Raw genomic sequence first — 15,177 nt, 5'->3', positions numbered from 1 at the left:
GCTCTGGGGAGACACCCCCTGTCCCCCACAGTTCTTATCCAGCTCTGGGGCAACAGCACAAGAGGGGTGTGGAACTGTTGGAGCGAGGCCATGGAGATGCTGTGAGGGCTGGATCAGCTCTGCTCTGGAGCCAGGCTGAGAGAGCTGGGCTGGGTCAGCCTGGAGAAGAGAAGGCTCCTGAAGGGGAGACCTTAGAGCAGCTTCAGTGCCTAAAGGGGCTGCAGGAAAGCTGGAGAGGGGCCTGGGACAAGGGCCTGTAGGGACAGGCCAAGGGGAATGGCTTTAACCTGCTAGAGGGGAGACTGAGATAAGATCTTTAGACTGGTCTAAATTAGTGTATGGCTGTTGATGGAGAAAGGCTTGGATCGCTTGATGAACTGGAGCTCTGTATTGTTCCTTGTTTGAGCCAAAGGAAAAATAACTTCAGGACACGGTGAATAATTAAATTGAGGGGTGTATAACATATCCTGTCATAAAAATGTTATTTGAGGACTTCACTGTTTCCACCCAACTTCTTTGTGCTGTTTTGTGTTTTCCTATGCACCTAAATAGAGGAGTAGTCTTAAAAACGGAAACAAAGCAGAAGAAAAAAATCAGATTGTTCTGCGTAACCATTTCCAATTGACTTTAGTAAAAAGGGGCTCTGGCAATGTTTTGATTTCTCTTTGTTTTATCAGAATGTAATAGATTCTCCTCTTCAATGTTGTGAGTTACTCCACTACTCTGTTCAGAAGGTATTTAGCACATACACAGATTAACTGGAGCTGCTTTGGAGTTTTGTGGTGTTTCATTTCTTGTCTGCTCATACTTTTTGGACGTTAAGGTGTGAACCTGCACTTCACAGTCACTGTTGTGCTATTCCTCTGTGAGAGGAGGTTCTGTGTGATTCAGGTTTTCCTCTGTGAAGAATCTGAAATAACAAGTGAACTTGAAGCCTGAGTGGCAAGGAAGTAATCATGAAGAAATGTACCTGGCTTGGAGCTGCTCAGTGACTGATGATGATGCGGCATCACAGCACATCACATGGTGCTGGTGTCACTGGGGTGCGTGGCAGCTGCAGGTCACACCAAGACCTGGAAGTAAAGCAACCCGGTATGTGAAAGTGCTGGATTTCCTCATCAGTCTGTGCCATAGTGGGTGTTGGCAGAGCTATCAAAGGAGAGAAGTTGCATTGCTCCATTGAGCCTTTTTGTGTTCTTCACTCATAATAACCTGAGGCCTTGTGTTTGGAGGTAATAGTCCTGCTTGTGAAAAGCCCTTCTTCATGTTTCTTGTAGCTGCTTTAGGTATTGGATGACTGTTACAAGGGCTTCCCTGAGCCTTCTCTTCTCCAGGCTGAACAAGCCCAGCTTAAAATCAAGTTGACTTTGTATTCTCATGCATATGTATGCATTTTTCACTTTATTACAGATCTGGGGACCTCGTGTGATCTATCTCCTTTTTTTTTTTTTATCCATTATGCATGGGCATGGACATTTATGAGGAGCAGTGAAGGGGAAGCAGTAGGAAGTCTAATTGCCTTCTCAGCACATTCCTTAGCCTGACACAGTTTTATAACATATAGGTGGGAGTGAAGTGTTCTGCAGGCTGTTCAAACAAGTAATATTAGAACCTGAGCTTTATGAGAAAGCTCTGTGTGTTCCTGATAGCTCCTCTGCTTTCATGCAGCATAAATATGGATCGCTGCTGAAAAGGATAGTCCTGCCCTCTCCTCTGTCCTCGCCATGTGATAGCCCCTCATTCATGCAGCCACCTGATCTGGGGACTAGAGCAGAGTTGAGCTGCTGGAAAAAGCCCCATGCTGTGTGCTGGAGCCCACAGAAGGGAGGTGATAGGTTTAAGGGTGATAAATTTAAGTGGACCTTTAGCTGTGCGTTGGTAGAGCGAGGTGTGTGTGAAGGTATTTCAGTGAAGAATGTGCTAACTCATAAACCACTTACTACTTGGAGAACAGGTATAAGCTAACTTTAGTTTAATATGTCTAGTTACTGGTTGAATACTGTTGTGTTTCTCTTTAGTAGATTCTTTGAGTTTCTGTTTAGTAGATTCCAGGTGGTTTTGTTAGCTGATGAGAGTTGCAATAAGGTGAATAAGAATTGTCAGTCAACTTGGGATGGCAGATTTGGGTTCTAAACAGTTTTGCATGCTTAAAAATAACACCTCATTGTGTCTTAGATACTGGGTAACTATTTTGTGGCAAGGAGGAAATGGACTATATACGCTTGTCTATTTTTCCTTTACTGGCCTCACCCTTTCCCTCTATTATGCTCTTTACACAGAGCTTTATTTCCCTTCCCCATCCTATGTTTCACGTTGTAATAAGAATGTTTCTAGATGTTTTAGTGGGAATTTCAGGGATCTGGTTGTTTTAATTCCACGGACTGATCACTTGTGTGGCCACTGGTTCTTTGTGACAGTTGGTTTCTTTTCAGCCATCTATGTTAGTGTCAGCAGGTCATGACTGAGGTCAAACACGTAAATTAGGGTCACAAGAGGTGTGCCATTTAATAATTAACTTTCTGGTTCCTCAGGTCCAGTAGGAAACCCATAATGAGCCTCTTTCCATTCTGTTTACAGGGATAGTTCTCTGCTTAGTCTCATCCTTCGCATTTGGCAATCTGAGGAGAAGGCCTGAGCCAGCATGAAGACAGAATCCCCTCTTCATTAGAGAAAAAGTGAGTTGGAATTGCATTGAAATCTGGATGTGTAGAATGAAAAGACTCTGTCAGGTTGCCAGTGCACACAGCTTGTGCATTGCTTGCAAGTGGTATTTTAGCTTTGTAACACTGCTGTTGTGAGTGAGGCCAACCAAGGCCTAGTCATGCTTAAGCACATGTATGAGATGTTCAAATCTATGCATTTATGGAAACTCCTACACCCTACTTTTCCAAAAGAACTGCTTACTCATTGTGTGACTGCCCACCTGCTATACTCCTGCCTTCCAAATCCTGTGAGGTCTTGCAATAGACCTCACAGGCTCTAGGCTTTGTGTTGCTTTTCTTGTACTGCTGTATTCATATTGGATTTTATTTGAATTATTTGATATTTGTGACTTGTTTCCGTAGCTGTGCCGGTCTCTTCTCCAGTATTCGCAGTGCTTAATGTGTATCTCTTTCTATTTCTTCTTATTCTGAAGCCTCTGTGCCAATCTAAGGAATTCCAGTAATGAAGAACTGAGTTTTCATTTCTGCATTAGGAAATCCTGAATTCTGCATTCTAAATGCTGTCAGCTCAAGTCTTGTCCTTCTCATAGTGATTTTTGTCCCCTTAAATGTTCTATTAGAATCAAGAATAGAAGATTGCCCTTTTTCCAGCCTGATGTTTGTATTAGATCAACTAGATCAATTAGATCATTTACTTCTAAGCAGAGCTCCTGTGCAAGTGTTGTACTGACGATATATTCTGTTCTCAGCTTTCCGCCTGCCGCAGTTCACTTCAAGCAGTGCACGATGACAGAGCGTGGCATTAAATGGGCTTGTGAGTATTGCACGTATGAAAACTGGCCATCTGCAATCAAATGCACCATGTGTCGTGCTCAGAGACCTAGTGGAACAATTATCACAGAAGACCCATTTAAAAGTGGTTCGAGTGATATTGGGAGAGACTGGGATCCTACAAGCACTGAAGGAGGGAGTAGTCCTTTGATATGTCCAGATTCTAGTGCAAGACCAAGGGTTAAATCATCTTACACTATGGAAAGTGCAAATAAATGGTCGTGCCACATGTGCACGTACTTGAACTGGCCGAGAGCTATAAGATGTACTCAGTGCTTGTCTCAACGCAGGACCAGGAGTCCCACAGAGTCTCCTCAGTCATCAGGTTCTGGTTCAAGACCAGTCCCTTTATCTGTTGATCCATGTGAGGAATATAACGACAGAAATAAACTAAACACAAGGGCTCAGCACTGGACTTGTTCTGTTTGTACATATGAAAACTGGGCAAAGGCCAGGAAATGTGTTGTGTGTGATCACCCCAGACCTAACAACATAGAAGCAATAGAACTGGCAGACACAGAGGAGGCTTCTTCAATCATAAACGAGCAAGACAGAGCTCGGTGGAGAGGAAGCTGTAGTAGTGGGAATAGCCAAAGAAGATCTCCACCTACAACCAAACGGGAATCTGAGGTGAAAATGGACTTCCAAAGAATTGAATTGGCCGGAGCTGTTGGCAGCAAGGAAGAACTTGAAGTTGACTTCAAAAAGCTAAAGCAAATAAAAAATAGAATGAAAAAGACTGACTGGCTCTTTCTAAATGCTTGTGTCGGTAAGTTGTTTGCTGCTCCCTTAAACTGTTATACCTGTGCTTGTGTATTTGGGGAAAGTGAAGAATTAAAACATCAATGTGACATTTTTAGTTTGAAACAGCTTTTCTTTAATCCATTTTTAGTTTTAAAAAGAAACCAAATGTAGAAGTTCCTGAAATAGTATTTGCTAAGACGGAGTGCATAATCTGAACAGGGTTGGACCTGTTTCCCTGGACTTCTTTGACCTTGTATAGAAATGGATCCCTTTGTAACCAAATCCTCTTGTTGTGTAGCTGTTGAAAGGTGGTAAAAACTACAAACCCAGCCTACAGAACAATGTAATGCACATAGCACTGTACAGAATGCCAGGGCGGGCTAACTAAAATGACTCTTCCTTTTAGCTATGGCAAGATATCCAAGTAGAATCAGCAGCTGCAGCTTGGGAGTATTTGTAAACAATGTGGAGCTTGCAACAGTACAAGATGCTCTGTCAGATGTTAAAAATAACACCAAAATATGTAGCTCCAAGAAACTGCATGTGTAATACTGACCTTGAAAGTAATATTGTTGTGTTAATACAGAGCCTGGCTTGTAAATGTTTACAGCTTTTCTGAAAGTAGTTTTGTAGTCAACTGCTTCAAAAAATGCCAATCCCAGTTTGGGTTTGTGTTTTCCTAAGGGAATTCTGGAGAGTTTTCCCAATGCTGTTAAAGAGCAGACGTGTGAGAGCAGGGTTTTCCTCAGTTACTGACCTTGTGAGTCAACTTTTGTGCTATAGCTTCCCAGAAGCAGCTCTCTTGCACCCGAGCATAGAAGCAGGTTAAACACTTGAAATGCACAACTATATTTAGAGTAAAACACTTCATTTGAAACTCTGGTGCTACTCCTGTGTCTCAAACTATTCCTTAATGTTTCATGAAGTCACTCCATGGTTGTTACAATCCCAAAACTAACTTACGGAGCTGCATAATTTAATATATTTGGTCAGGGTTAAATGTTTTCTGGGTATCATATGTTTGGTTTCTTTGAACTAATAAGTATTCCAGTTTATTTTTGTGGTGCGGGAGTAGTTGGAAAGCACATTTCCTTTTGAAGCCCAGATAGATGCCTCGGCGTTTCCTCATACATTCAGCTCCTTGCATGCAGTGCTTTTCCCTTCTGAAACGAAGCAATTGCAGTTCTATGTGGTATTAAATGTCATCAAATACCAAAGATGAATTATGGGAGGATGTTTCTGCACATTACAAGAGTCTCTTTTGCATTCTGGAGGCAATTGTATTAAATGTTAGGGCTTTTTCACTCTGCTTTTTGAAAAGTGAGCTGTTTTTTGGACTGTTCCATTGTTACTTAAGATATTTCACACTTTCAGATGTGATCTGTGTGGGAATGGTTGTGTTTATATCTAAGGCTTTGAGTTTTGCAGGTATTTCATGTTGCCTGTGACTCTACCAGGTGTATGTGAAACTCCAAACTCTGTTCATAGAAGGTTTGTTTGACTTGGGTCTTTTAAAATGGAAATAGCTTGAAGGGATCTTGATGAGAAAGCCAGAGTGCAGATGGATCTGTGAGCTCATTTTTACTACTGTTCTGCTGGGAGACTTCATGGATTCCTTTCTGTGACTTCAACAGTTACTATATACTTCAGGTTTTGACTGAAAACCCAGCAACCAAAGCTGTTCATTATCAGTCCTTCATTTAAGGGTTTCATTTCCATTCTCACACATGTTGTGATATTCCAAGTGTCATGAATATCCAGGAAGATTGATTAAAACTCCCTAGATTTGTTTGTGGCTGTCTCTGAACATTTTGCAGAGTGTATCTGTATCGGAAGGGTACCAGTTTACCCAGTGATTTTAAAAGCAACAAGCCACGCTTGTGCTGGTTGTTTTGTTGTCTTAGTGTGACATACTTAAAGCAATTGAACTGTCAGTTGAACAATTTTGCCTGAAGCACATGTTCTTAGCATCGAAATCAAGTGAGCTATTGTACCACAGTGAGCTGGTGTTTGTAACTCAGCTGGAGCTCTTGTGAACTTGGAGCTGAGCTGAATGCTTGTCAATCCTCAGCTAAACACAGCTATGAAGTAGGACAAGTTCATGTTAAATGTCAAATAAGCTTAGGCAAATGAATGGGGTCAGGGCTGGTATGTGGTGTGTTCCTGTAGCCCAGCTGACAAGTGGTGCTTGTTAGGATTTGGTCATGGCAGACTGGTTGCCTCCAAGTTTTAGCTTGATCAGTTGTGGAGGTTCCATTTGCTTTGAGTTTATCTTATGTGGGAGAGATGTTAAAAACTTAGTTAACTTTTAAAGGTAATTCTGAAGTTAAAAGTAAAGATTAGAGCAATTCTTGGCAGACAGGTTACCTTCTTTTCTCATAGATGGTAACTTTCATAGAATCCTATACATTTATAGTTCTATATACAATAGAATGGTTTTGTGTTGGAAGGGACCTTAAAGCTCATCCAGCTCCAACCCCTGCCACAGGCAGGGACACCTTCCACTAGAGCAGCTTGCTCCAAGCCCCTGTGTCCAACGTGGCCTTGAACACTGCCAGGGATGGGGCAGCCACAGCTTCTCTGGGCACCCTGTGCCAGCGCCTCAGCACCCTCCCAGGGAAGAGCTTCTGCCTAAGAGCTCATCTCAATCTCCCTTCTGGCAGGTTAAAGCCATTCCCCTTGGCCTGTCATTAGATACTCTTGAAAAGACCATCAGATACAAAGGAAAGCATTTGATACTTTGACAGTTGTTTAGTAGAACCTTCTCTTCACATTTCTAAATTTCACTGGATTTTAATGATAAGGGTCATTAAAAACATGTATCAGACTATTCCCCCCCCCCATGTGTTGTTTTTTTTTTGGCTGAAACAAGACTGATGTATATCTTGTGTGGATTTAGAAAAGTACCTCTGTGTGCATGTTTGTGGTTGGCTTTTTGTTTCATTTGTTCTGTCAGAGACATCCATTAATGCTCTCCCCACCTCAGTAAATAAACATGCCATGGAGGCTTCTATCCCTTGCAAATCTGGGCTGCACACAATGTGATGAGTGCAGCTCTTGCATTTCAGCATGAGTAGTTCTCCTTGATGGAGGGTATTCTTTCTGAATGAGCAGGATTAGCGGTATTCCCCCTTTCAAACTCTGCAAGTAAATGTACTTGAATGTTATTTTTGTTCCGGTCTCTTTTGCAGCAGTGGATGTATCCATCAAATGATGCTTCCTCAAAAGGGTGAGAACTGATTCATTAGGTTAAAATGTACTGAAATCAAAGCAGAACATCTCAAAGCGTGGCTGTTAAGAACGTGACTTGCTGCAAATGCCAGCTTGAATTACAGTGAGATATCACAAACCCTTCTGCAAGGACACCGGTGCTTTCTGCTGTACTGGCCTGGTACAAGGTTAATGTGAAGCCCAAGGTTACTTATTCTGTGTGGGGTGGGGAGAAGCTAATGTGTATGTAAGCTCCTTGTCTTATGTGTACCTCATGCTATCTATGCCAAAGGGACTGTAAGAGAGAGGTTTGGTGGCATGTGGGCCCTAGGGAATCTGATGTGCGAGTGCTGCTGTGGGGCCTTGTGGAGATGCTTACAGGTGGCTATGGATTGAAGTAGTACAACTGGATGGAGATGGTCAGCACTTCCAGGGGTGTGTTGTGGCTGCCCCATCCCTGGCAGTGTTCAAAGCCAGGTTGGACAAAGGGGCTTGGAGCTCTAGTGGAAGGTTTCTCTGCCCGTGGCAGGGGTTGGAACTGGATGAGCTTTAAGGTCCCTTCCAACACAAACTGTTTTATGAGTCTATGACTTGAAAACCTCTCTAGCATTCAGTTTGCTTGGGGCTTACGCATCAGTACTTGCTGAAGCTTTCCCTCTCCTGGCATTTCAGGGCTGGGTTTTACACTGCTGCCAGCAAGGTCTTGCTGCTGGCCACCCTTGGGTTGTGTGTTAAACTCCTGTAGCCCACAGATGAAAAGTAAACTGCTTTTCTTCTCCTCTTCCAGCCTTGCTTATGAACTGCTGCAGGAGGGTATACTCTTTGCTCCTGGTTCAGGTCAGTGAGGTAGCTGCTGCCATCACGGGACAGACTTTCCTGCTATGGATGGTGGCTTCAAGCCCATGTAGACATGCATTCCTCTTACTGTGTGAAGGAAACAACTAGGAGACTGTTTCTTAAACAAATCCAAAATATTTAGAGCAGTCTGTAATGACTTGTTTTGCAGTGCATCCTTAAAAGGATTGTTAGTTCATTCCTAGTATTCCTACATATGTGTCTGCTTAGTTTTTCCTTTGTCAGCTGCATTATCTCTCTTCCAGGTTTTCTGTTTCTCCTTTGTCCTTTTCTCCCTTCACTTTGCTGAATTAGTGCCAGATGTGTTACCCAAGCACTCAGAAACCCTGTAGGAGGGTTGTTGTGTCCAGCTTTTGGTATGGAGTTCACTGGGCAATGTCCCAAACTGCTCCATAGCTACAGTAGAGATGGAGCCCATCTCCTGCTCTGTGTCTTGCAGAGCCTGTGGCTCTTCACTGACTGAAGGGACTGATGTACCAAGGTGCTTTCAGCTGGCATTGCCACCCAGAGTAGCCCTCCTGGTGTGTTTGCCTTTCATCATACAGTGAAGTGCATCTGGAAACTAACCTTGATATAAATGGAACTTAATAAGCTTGATTAGGCGATACTTTTGGGGGGTGGTGTTTTGTTTCCTGGTTTTGCTGTTTCAGTAAACACTGACTGGTTTACTCATCCCATCCATGGTAGAACTAAACCTTGGTGGGGCTGTTCATGCTGTAGTAAGGGAGTGGGAAGTATGCTGGTAGGGAAGGGTCATGCACTGATCCTTGCTTGAGCTGTTTGGGGAGGTATAGCATGCATAAGTGACCTATCTGTCTCACTGGCCTTGGGTGGAGGTGACACACAGTGTCTGTTGGGCTGGCTGGGACAGAAGAGTCCCTGGTGTGAGCTGTACAGCCTGCCCTCCTTCCCCTGTTCCTTGGTGGTACTGGGAAGCATGACTGGGCATACTTGTTTGCTGTGCCAGGTGCAGTGATGTCAGCTTACAGCTTTCACATGGAGAAGGAATTGTGTTGTATTGTCAGCTGTGCCTTGTACATATATTCTGTCATAAATAGATTACATCTGTGCATGTTTATCTTTCAGAGTAGGTAAAACTCTGTATGCCTTACTTCTTGGTAGGAAACCTTAACTCCTGAAACACACTTTGGTCTCTTGACTATTTTGTTTAGAAGCATTATATACTTATTGCTAAAATGTGATACTTAATGCTGAAAATAAATGATGAGGTTAAAACCAGTTACTTAAATTTGCCTTGGAAGCACTGCTAGTTCACTATCATCTATGCTTTTCCATTGTCCAGACTTCCTTTAGGGTACAGACCTGCACGTAACTGATGGGCTGTTAAAGCAGCAAGGGCCATGGATACCCCTGACAGCTAGGAGAGGGGATTAGGACATCTTCCAACAGTCCTTGTTACATGTTTGCTGCTTTGACTTGTAATGATGTGTTAGAAACATACTGTATATAGGGTTGAGAGCTGTTTGCATGGAGAAAAGAACAGGCAATAGCCATGCTCGCATGCATTGGATGGCTTCAGGCTTAAGGTACATGTAGCCTTGCATCAGCTTAAAAGTAAGTAAATGATTTCCAAGTTGCTGAACTTCAGGTTCTGTTTCAAGCTGTCATTATGTAGAGAGTGATCTGCTGTTGACTGTGTGCTAATACTAACACATGGAGAAAGGAGAATGAACAGAACGGTGTGGTTAGAGGCCCATAAAGATTATTGAGACAACCCCTCTTTTGTCTGTATTGATATGTCCTATTTGCTTGCAAAGGAGTTCTTCCTCTGAGAGGAGAGCTTCTGCCCAGACTGAATGTTTTTGGTGCTCAAAATGCTGAAAAGGTAGAGTAGTTATTGATAAGAAAACTTTCCTTATAGCCACCTGATGTGGCCCTGGTGAGGAGTTGCAGGAGGGTGAAGGCAGAGCTCAAGAGAAGGCTGGAGCTTGTGAGGTCAATCCACAGGTCTCCAGCACTCAGTGCTGGAGGAGCAGTAAGATTTGTAACAGGTGTCAGAATTGGGTTTTGATGGGTCAGTTGATCAGCCCTTCACTTGCTGTGTGGACACTTGAGCACGTAAACCAGTGTTAGGTTCGATCTGTAGAGGAGTAAATGAGAGCATATCTAAGATGTAGACCACGTGTAACTGCATCTGCAGCAGGAGAGAAGCAGTGCAGGGCTCTGTGTTTCTGATCTGGTGTATGTTAGAGGTGTATGATCAGTCTTTACTTCTGACTTGCAAAAGATATAATGATTGAAGAAACTCACCTTCTCCTACCACGCCGTTCAAGGAACGGTGATGTTGATTACAGTTGTCCCACATAGGAAGCTCAATGACCTCCTTTAGATGAAGTGTTTCCTTTTGTACTCCATTCAAGTGTGAGAGCAGGTTGTTTGTGGAAGCATTGCTAGCTCCTTGAATCAAAGAAATCACAAATCTGTGGGTTGTTCTTTAGATGTTTTACCTAAACAGAGGCATCTTCACACCCTTCCATTAATCTAGCAAAGAAAATGTTGTATTTCTTTCAGCAGGTGTATTGAAATGAATCCTCTTTAGTTTTGCGTGACACAGACACACTGATGCAGTTCTGCCTTTCATTTAGAAGAATTAGCTTATTCCATTTACAGTTTGTGCCAACCAGAACACTCCAGGGCTGTTGCAAAGAGAGACGTAAATAAAGGCAGTTGCTGGAGTGTTTTCCCTGGAAGCTTTTATATCTGGCTGCTCTGAAGTCACTAAGACTGTGCAAAACAGGCAAACAGGATTTAGTTTTCTAGATAGCCCAGAGGCTTTTGCATGTTTTCCAAGTTGAGTTAACGGTGCTAAGTCCTATGCACATTTACATGTTCTAAAGTATAAACTTCATAGCACCTTAGCTGAAGTGGTTTGGTTTTAGCAGCTATGCTAATTGTGGGCTTTTTTAATATGAGCAAAGGCAACAGTTGTAAATAGAATCATAGAATGGTTTGGGTTGGAAAGGACCTTAAGATCATTGAATTCTAACTCCCCTGCCATGGGCAGGGATGCCTCACCCTGGATGCTGTCACCCAAGGCTCTCTCCAGCCTGTCCTTGAGCGCTGAACACAATGTAAGAGAGATGATAGGTGTAACAGTTGTAGCAGGAAGAATCCAGGATCAAGATGATACAAATAACTATCACTGGGGGTTAATATTGGTTAAATTTAGTCTTTTTAAATAGCCTTCTTAACCTCTAGCATGTATCTTCTCATGTACCCTGAGATTGCACATTCCTGATCTCCAAGAGTTGGGCTTTAGTAGAAAAAGAAACCTTGGGTCCTGGTGCTGTGAAAGAGTATTCCACTAAGAGGAAGTGCCTTAATTCCAGATGGGAGCAGAGCTGAGCCTGTAAACACAGAATGTGAACTTGCATTTGTTCTTGCATCGTGAATAATGACATTCACGTCATCTCATGACTTGGGTGCAGCACTTGGCATTCTGTCACTTAAGGTGTCAGGTTAAAGTCACACAGTTGTGCATTAAGCAAAGCACAGCTTGGTGGGGACACACAGACTGGTCTCCAGTTGCAGCACCGAGCTGACATTTCTGGAGTCAGCTTTAAAGAAAAGCTGTTCTTGCTGTGGATCAGAAGTAGACATAGAATCAGACACTGGTTTGGGTTGGAAGGGGCCTTAAAGCTCATCCGGTTCCAACCCCTGCCACGGGCAGGGACACCTTCCACTAGAGCAGCTTGCTCCAAGCCCCTGTGTCCAACCTGGCCTTGAACACTGCCAGGGATGGGGCAGCCACAGCTTCTCTGGGCACCCTGTGCCAGTGCCTCAGCACCCTCCCACGGAAGAGCTTCTGCCTAAGAGCTCATCTCAGTCTCCTCGCTTGCAGGTTAAAGCCGTTCCCCTTGGCCTGTCCCTACAAGATCTGTCTGCATTTGCGTAGCTGTTGTAGTTGCTCAGAGCTGTGCTCTCACAGGAGGTTTAGCTGCTGGAGCCCTCACGGCTGCTCTGTGAACAATCATAAGGCAAATGCCACTCTTCCTTTTGACATTTTAACTGTCTGCGGAATGCAGTGGGAGTCAGTGGGAATGATCCAACTGGCACAGCACTGCATCAAGAACACGATTCAGAGGCTGCTCGTGGCAGTAATCAGGCTCTTGAGTGTTAGGAAATGTAGTGAATTTTAACAGCAGTAAATATTTCTGTAATATTTCTTGTAAATAGTGTTTTGTTAAGCTTTATTTAAATGGGCTTAATGAATTGGAGGCTCTCATTCATCTGATGGAAATCAAAGCCATTGTAGGAATGTGCCTCGTATTGTCAATAGAAGCATATCAACACCTCATTGTGAAGCGGTGATCCTGGATTTAGGAATTGCAGGCAGTTCCTATAGATGTTGTATGCAGGCAAGTTTCCCCCACACTTCTGGGGCAAGATTTGTGCTTCCTGTTTCATATTTCTGGCAGTCTGCCTGTTCCTGTTATGGTTTTGCTCAGTGTTCACTGACTGGCACTTAGGAGCTGTCAGGAATTTTCCCTGTCCTTTTGAACCAGCTAAAATGGAGCAGGTACTGGGTAGAATGGATAAAAAGAAACTTGGCCTTTCCTCACTGTGGCTGAGAGGTTTGTAATGAGCATAGAAGTCATGTGCTGGATACTGAGGTCAGCGTATTTCAGTGCAGGTTAGTACCAGTTGCAGGAGCATGCAGCAGGTTTGCAAGAGGAAGTTTCTTAGAAGGAAATAGACTTGTCATGGGCTCCGTGCAAAAAGTCATGCAGGATGAGCTCTGTATGGCTTGATTTTGTGCATCATGTTATTGAGACTCTGTTACAAAGTGGTTAGTGCGTCCAGAAGTGAGGTTGTCTGGGCTTGATCTAAAAGTTTCCTGATCTTTCCCCTTCTAGTACTCACTTAGCTGTTTGGATTAAGGTACAGGGGATGATGTGGTGTGCACAACAGTCACATCCTCACCCTTCCATGAGCTGTAACTGTCCAAGTTTGATGTGTCATTTAGCACACCATCAGTGCTCTTCACTTCTAGATAAAGTATTGCCAACTCTGTGCCTAAAATAGAATCCTGGAATGGTTTGTGTTGGAAGGAACCTTAAAGCTCATCCACTTCCAACCCCCTGCCTTGGGAAGGGACCCCTTCCCCTAGAGCAGGTTGCTCCAAGCCCCATCCATTTAGAATCTCTATTTCTTAAGTATACCTAGGAAGCATCCTGTGTTTGCCTGGTTGTGGGCATTGATCTTTAGCTTGAACTTCATCGGCAAAGTTGCAAATGTACTTTTAAAATTACAGCTTATGTAACACTTTTTAGTAATTAATTCTAGGACATGGGGCTTTTAGGAATGTCAAGTATTGCAAGACGTGGGAATACGCTGCAGGAACTGGCAGTGCTTCGTGAGGCACATGTCTCTCATTTGGATCCTTATTGTAGCTTGTAGTAGCTCGTGCTTGAAGGTATTGCCAAACTTCACATGGCCGCCTCTCAGCATCACTCTTAGACCACAGTTGTTGCTGAGGTTTGCCTAAGAGAGGGATGATAATAAGTTGCCTGAGCACTAAAAACATAATTGCAAATAGGATTTGACCAGGCACTGACTTAAGGCTGTAGTAGGAGGTAGCACTGTGTAGTGTGTATTTAACAGGCTGGCTGACTTGAACTTGTCACAGTGATTTGGGTCCAGTCATAGGATAGTTAGGATTGGAATAGACCTTAAGATCATCCAGTTCCAGCCCCCTGCCACAGACAGGGACACCTCATGCTGGACCAGATTGCCCAAGGCTCTGTCCAGCCTGGCTTTGGTGTGTTTGTCATTAAGGTTGTCAGAAGATAGAGGGGAATCTGTTCTTCTTTCTTCTTTCCCTGTGAATTCTTAGGTTTACTAATAGGTGATCTGTGCCAAAGCTGTAGAATAACTTGTTTTAAGAGGTTAGGCCATGAGAAATTGTCTGACTTTGGTATCTATGTATACATACATACCTGCCCAAATAATGGGCCAAGCCCAGCAAGTCAGTTTGCTGCATTTGGTTGGATATATCATGAGCAGCCTCAGTGTTGTCCTGTTGGTGTCATAAATGTGATTTTAGGGAAATAAAATGCTACACTTGGCATTTTTGTTACAGATACAGGGCATATTAACAGAACTGTACCTTTCGCTTTGGTATGTTTTAGTTTCATGCAGAAGTGGGAGTGTTGCTGCAGGAGCATAGCTTTGTTGATCACATCCCATATTACCGTCCTTTGAGGCATGTTTTGGAGAGCATTTTGGAAACAGATGGGATTTTCAGTGTTCAGTTCCCTTCACTGAGTAGCTTTTCAGCATTAGCAGCTCCTTTCTTTCAAATAAAATGTGTTTTCATCAGCAAAGTTCTAAATCTTACAGAACAAGAACTAAAACTGGACAGCCAGAACTCTTAGTCTGACAGGTTCTTTAACTCATCTGGAGTGAATACACAGGCAGGCACTTGAGCTGAATGAGGCATTAATGCCGGAGTGGAATGGGAATGTCTTCCTGTCTGGGCAGACCAGAAGCATGTATCGGGAAACTAAAGTTGCTGTCCTTGTTTTCATTCTGGCCTGACCTGTTAGGACTTGAGAGTCCCTGATGTAAATGAGGTAGATGTTGTATCAGGTCTACCTCAGGTACCCCCTGAGGTAGGTGTTGTATGACTGATATTTGCAGTTGAGTTGGTATTGTGGAATTTCTCTGCTTTAGAGCACTACTGGAATAATGTAACTTTTATCCATACAGACTTGCTAAGTAGAGCTGATAACTTTGCAGAGAAATGTCTTGCACTGATAATCCATTTCCCCCCCGCGTTTCTTCTGCAAGCCTTCTAATCTCAGTATTGAAAGTGATGGACTCTGGCTGAGCTAAGAATGCTTTCCTAAAT

At 43.3% G+C, this 15,177-nt stretch overlaps 1 protein-coding gene across 1 annotated transcript in view; it reads left to right on the top strand.

Moving 5' to 3' along the window:
• ZRANB1 (zinc finger RANBP2-type containing 1) overlaps positions 1-15,177 on the top strand; it is a 48,149-nt gene that overhangs the window by 10,294 nt on the left and 22,678 nt on the right. Inside the window, exons 2-3 of the mRNA XM_057417349.1 lie at positions 2,578-2,675; positions 3,413-4,263. Of these exons, the coding sequence (XP_057273332.1) occupies positions 3,450-4,263 (814 nt within the window). The 5' untranslated portion in view covers positions 2,578-2,675; positions 3,413-3,449. The remainder of the gene's footprint in view (positions 1-2,577; positions 2,676-3,412; positions 4,264-15,177) is intronic.

Source organism: Pezoporus wallicus, unplaced genomic scaffold (genome assembly GCF_028554395.1).
Source record: "Pezoporus wallicus isolate ANWC-B61680 ecotype Strahan unplaced genomic scaffold, APGP_CSIRO_Pwel_v1 contig_8188, whole genome shotgun sequence".
NCBI lineage: Eukaryota > Metazoa > Chordata > Aves > Psittaciformes > Psittacidae > Pezoporus > Pezoporus wallicus.
This window is presented reverse-complemented; position numbering and strand designations above follow the sequence as displayed.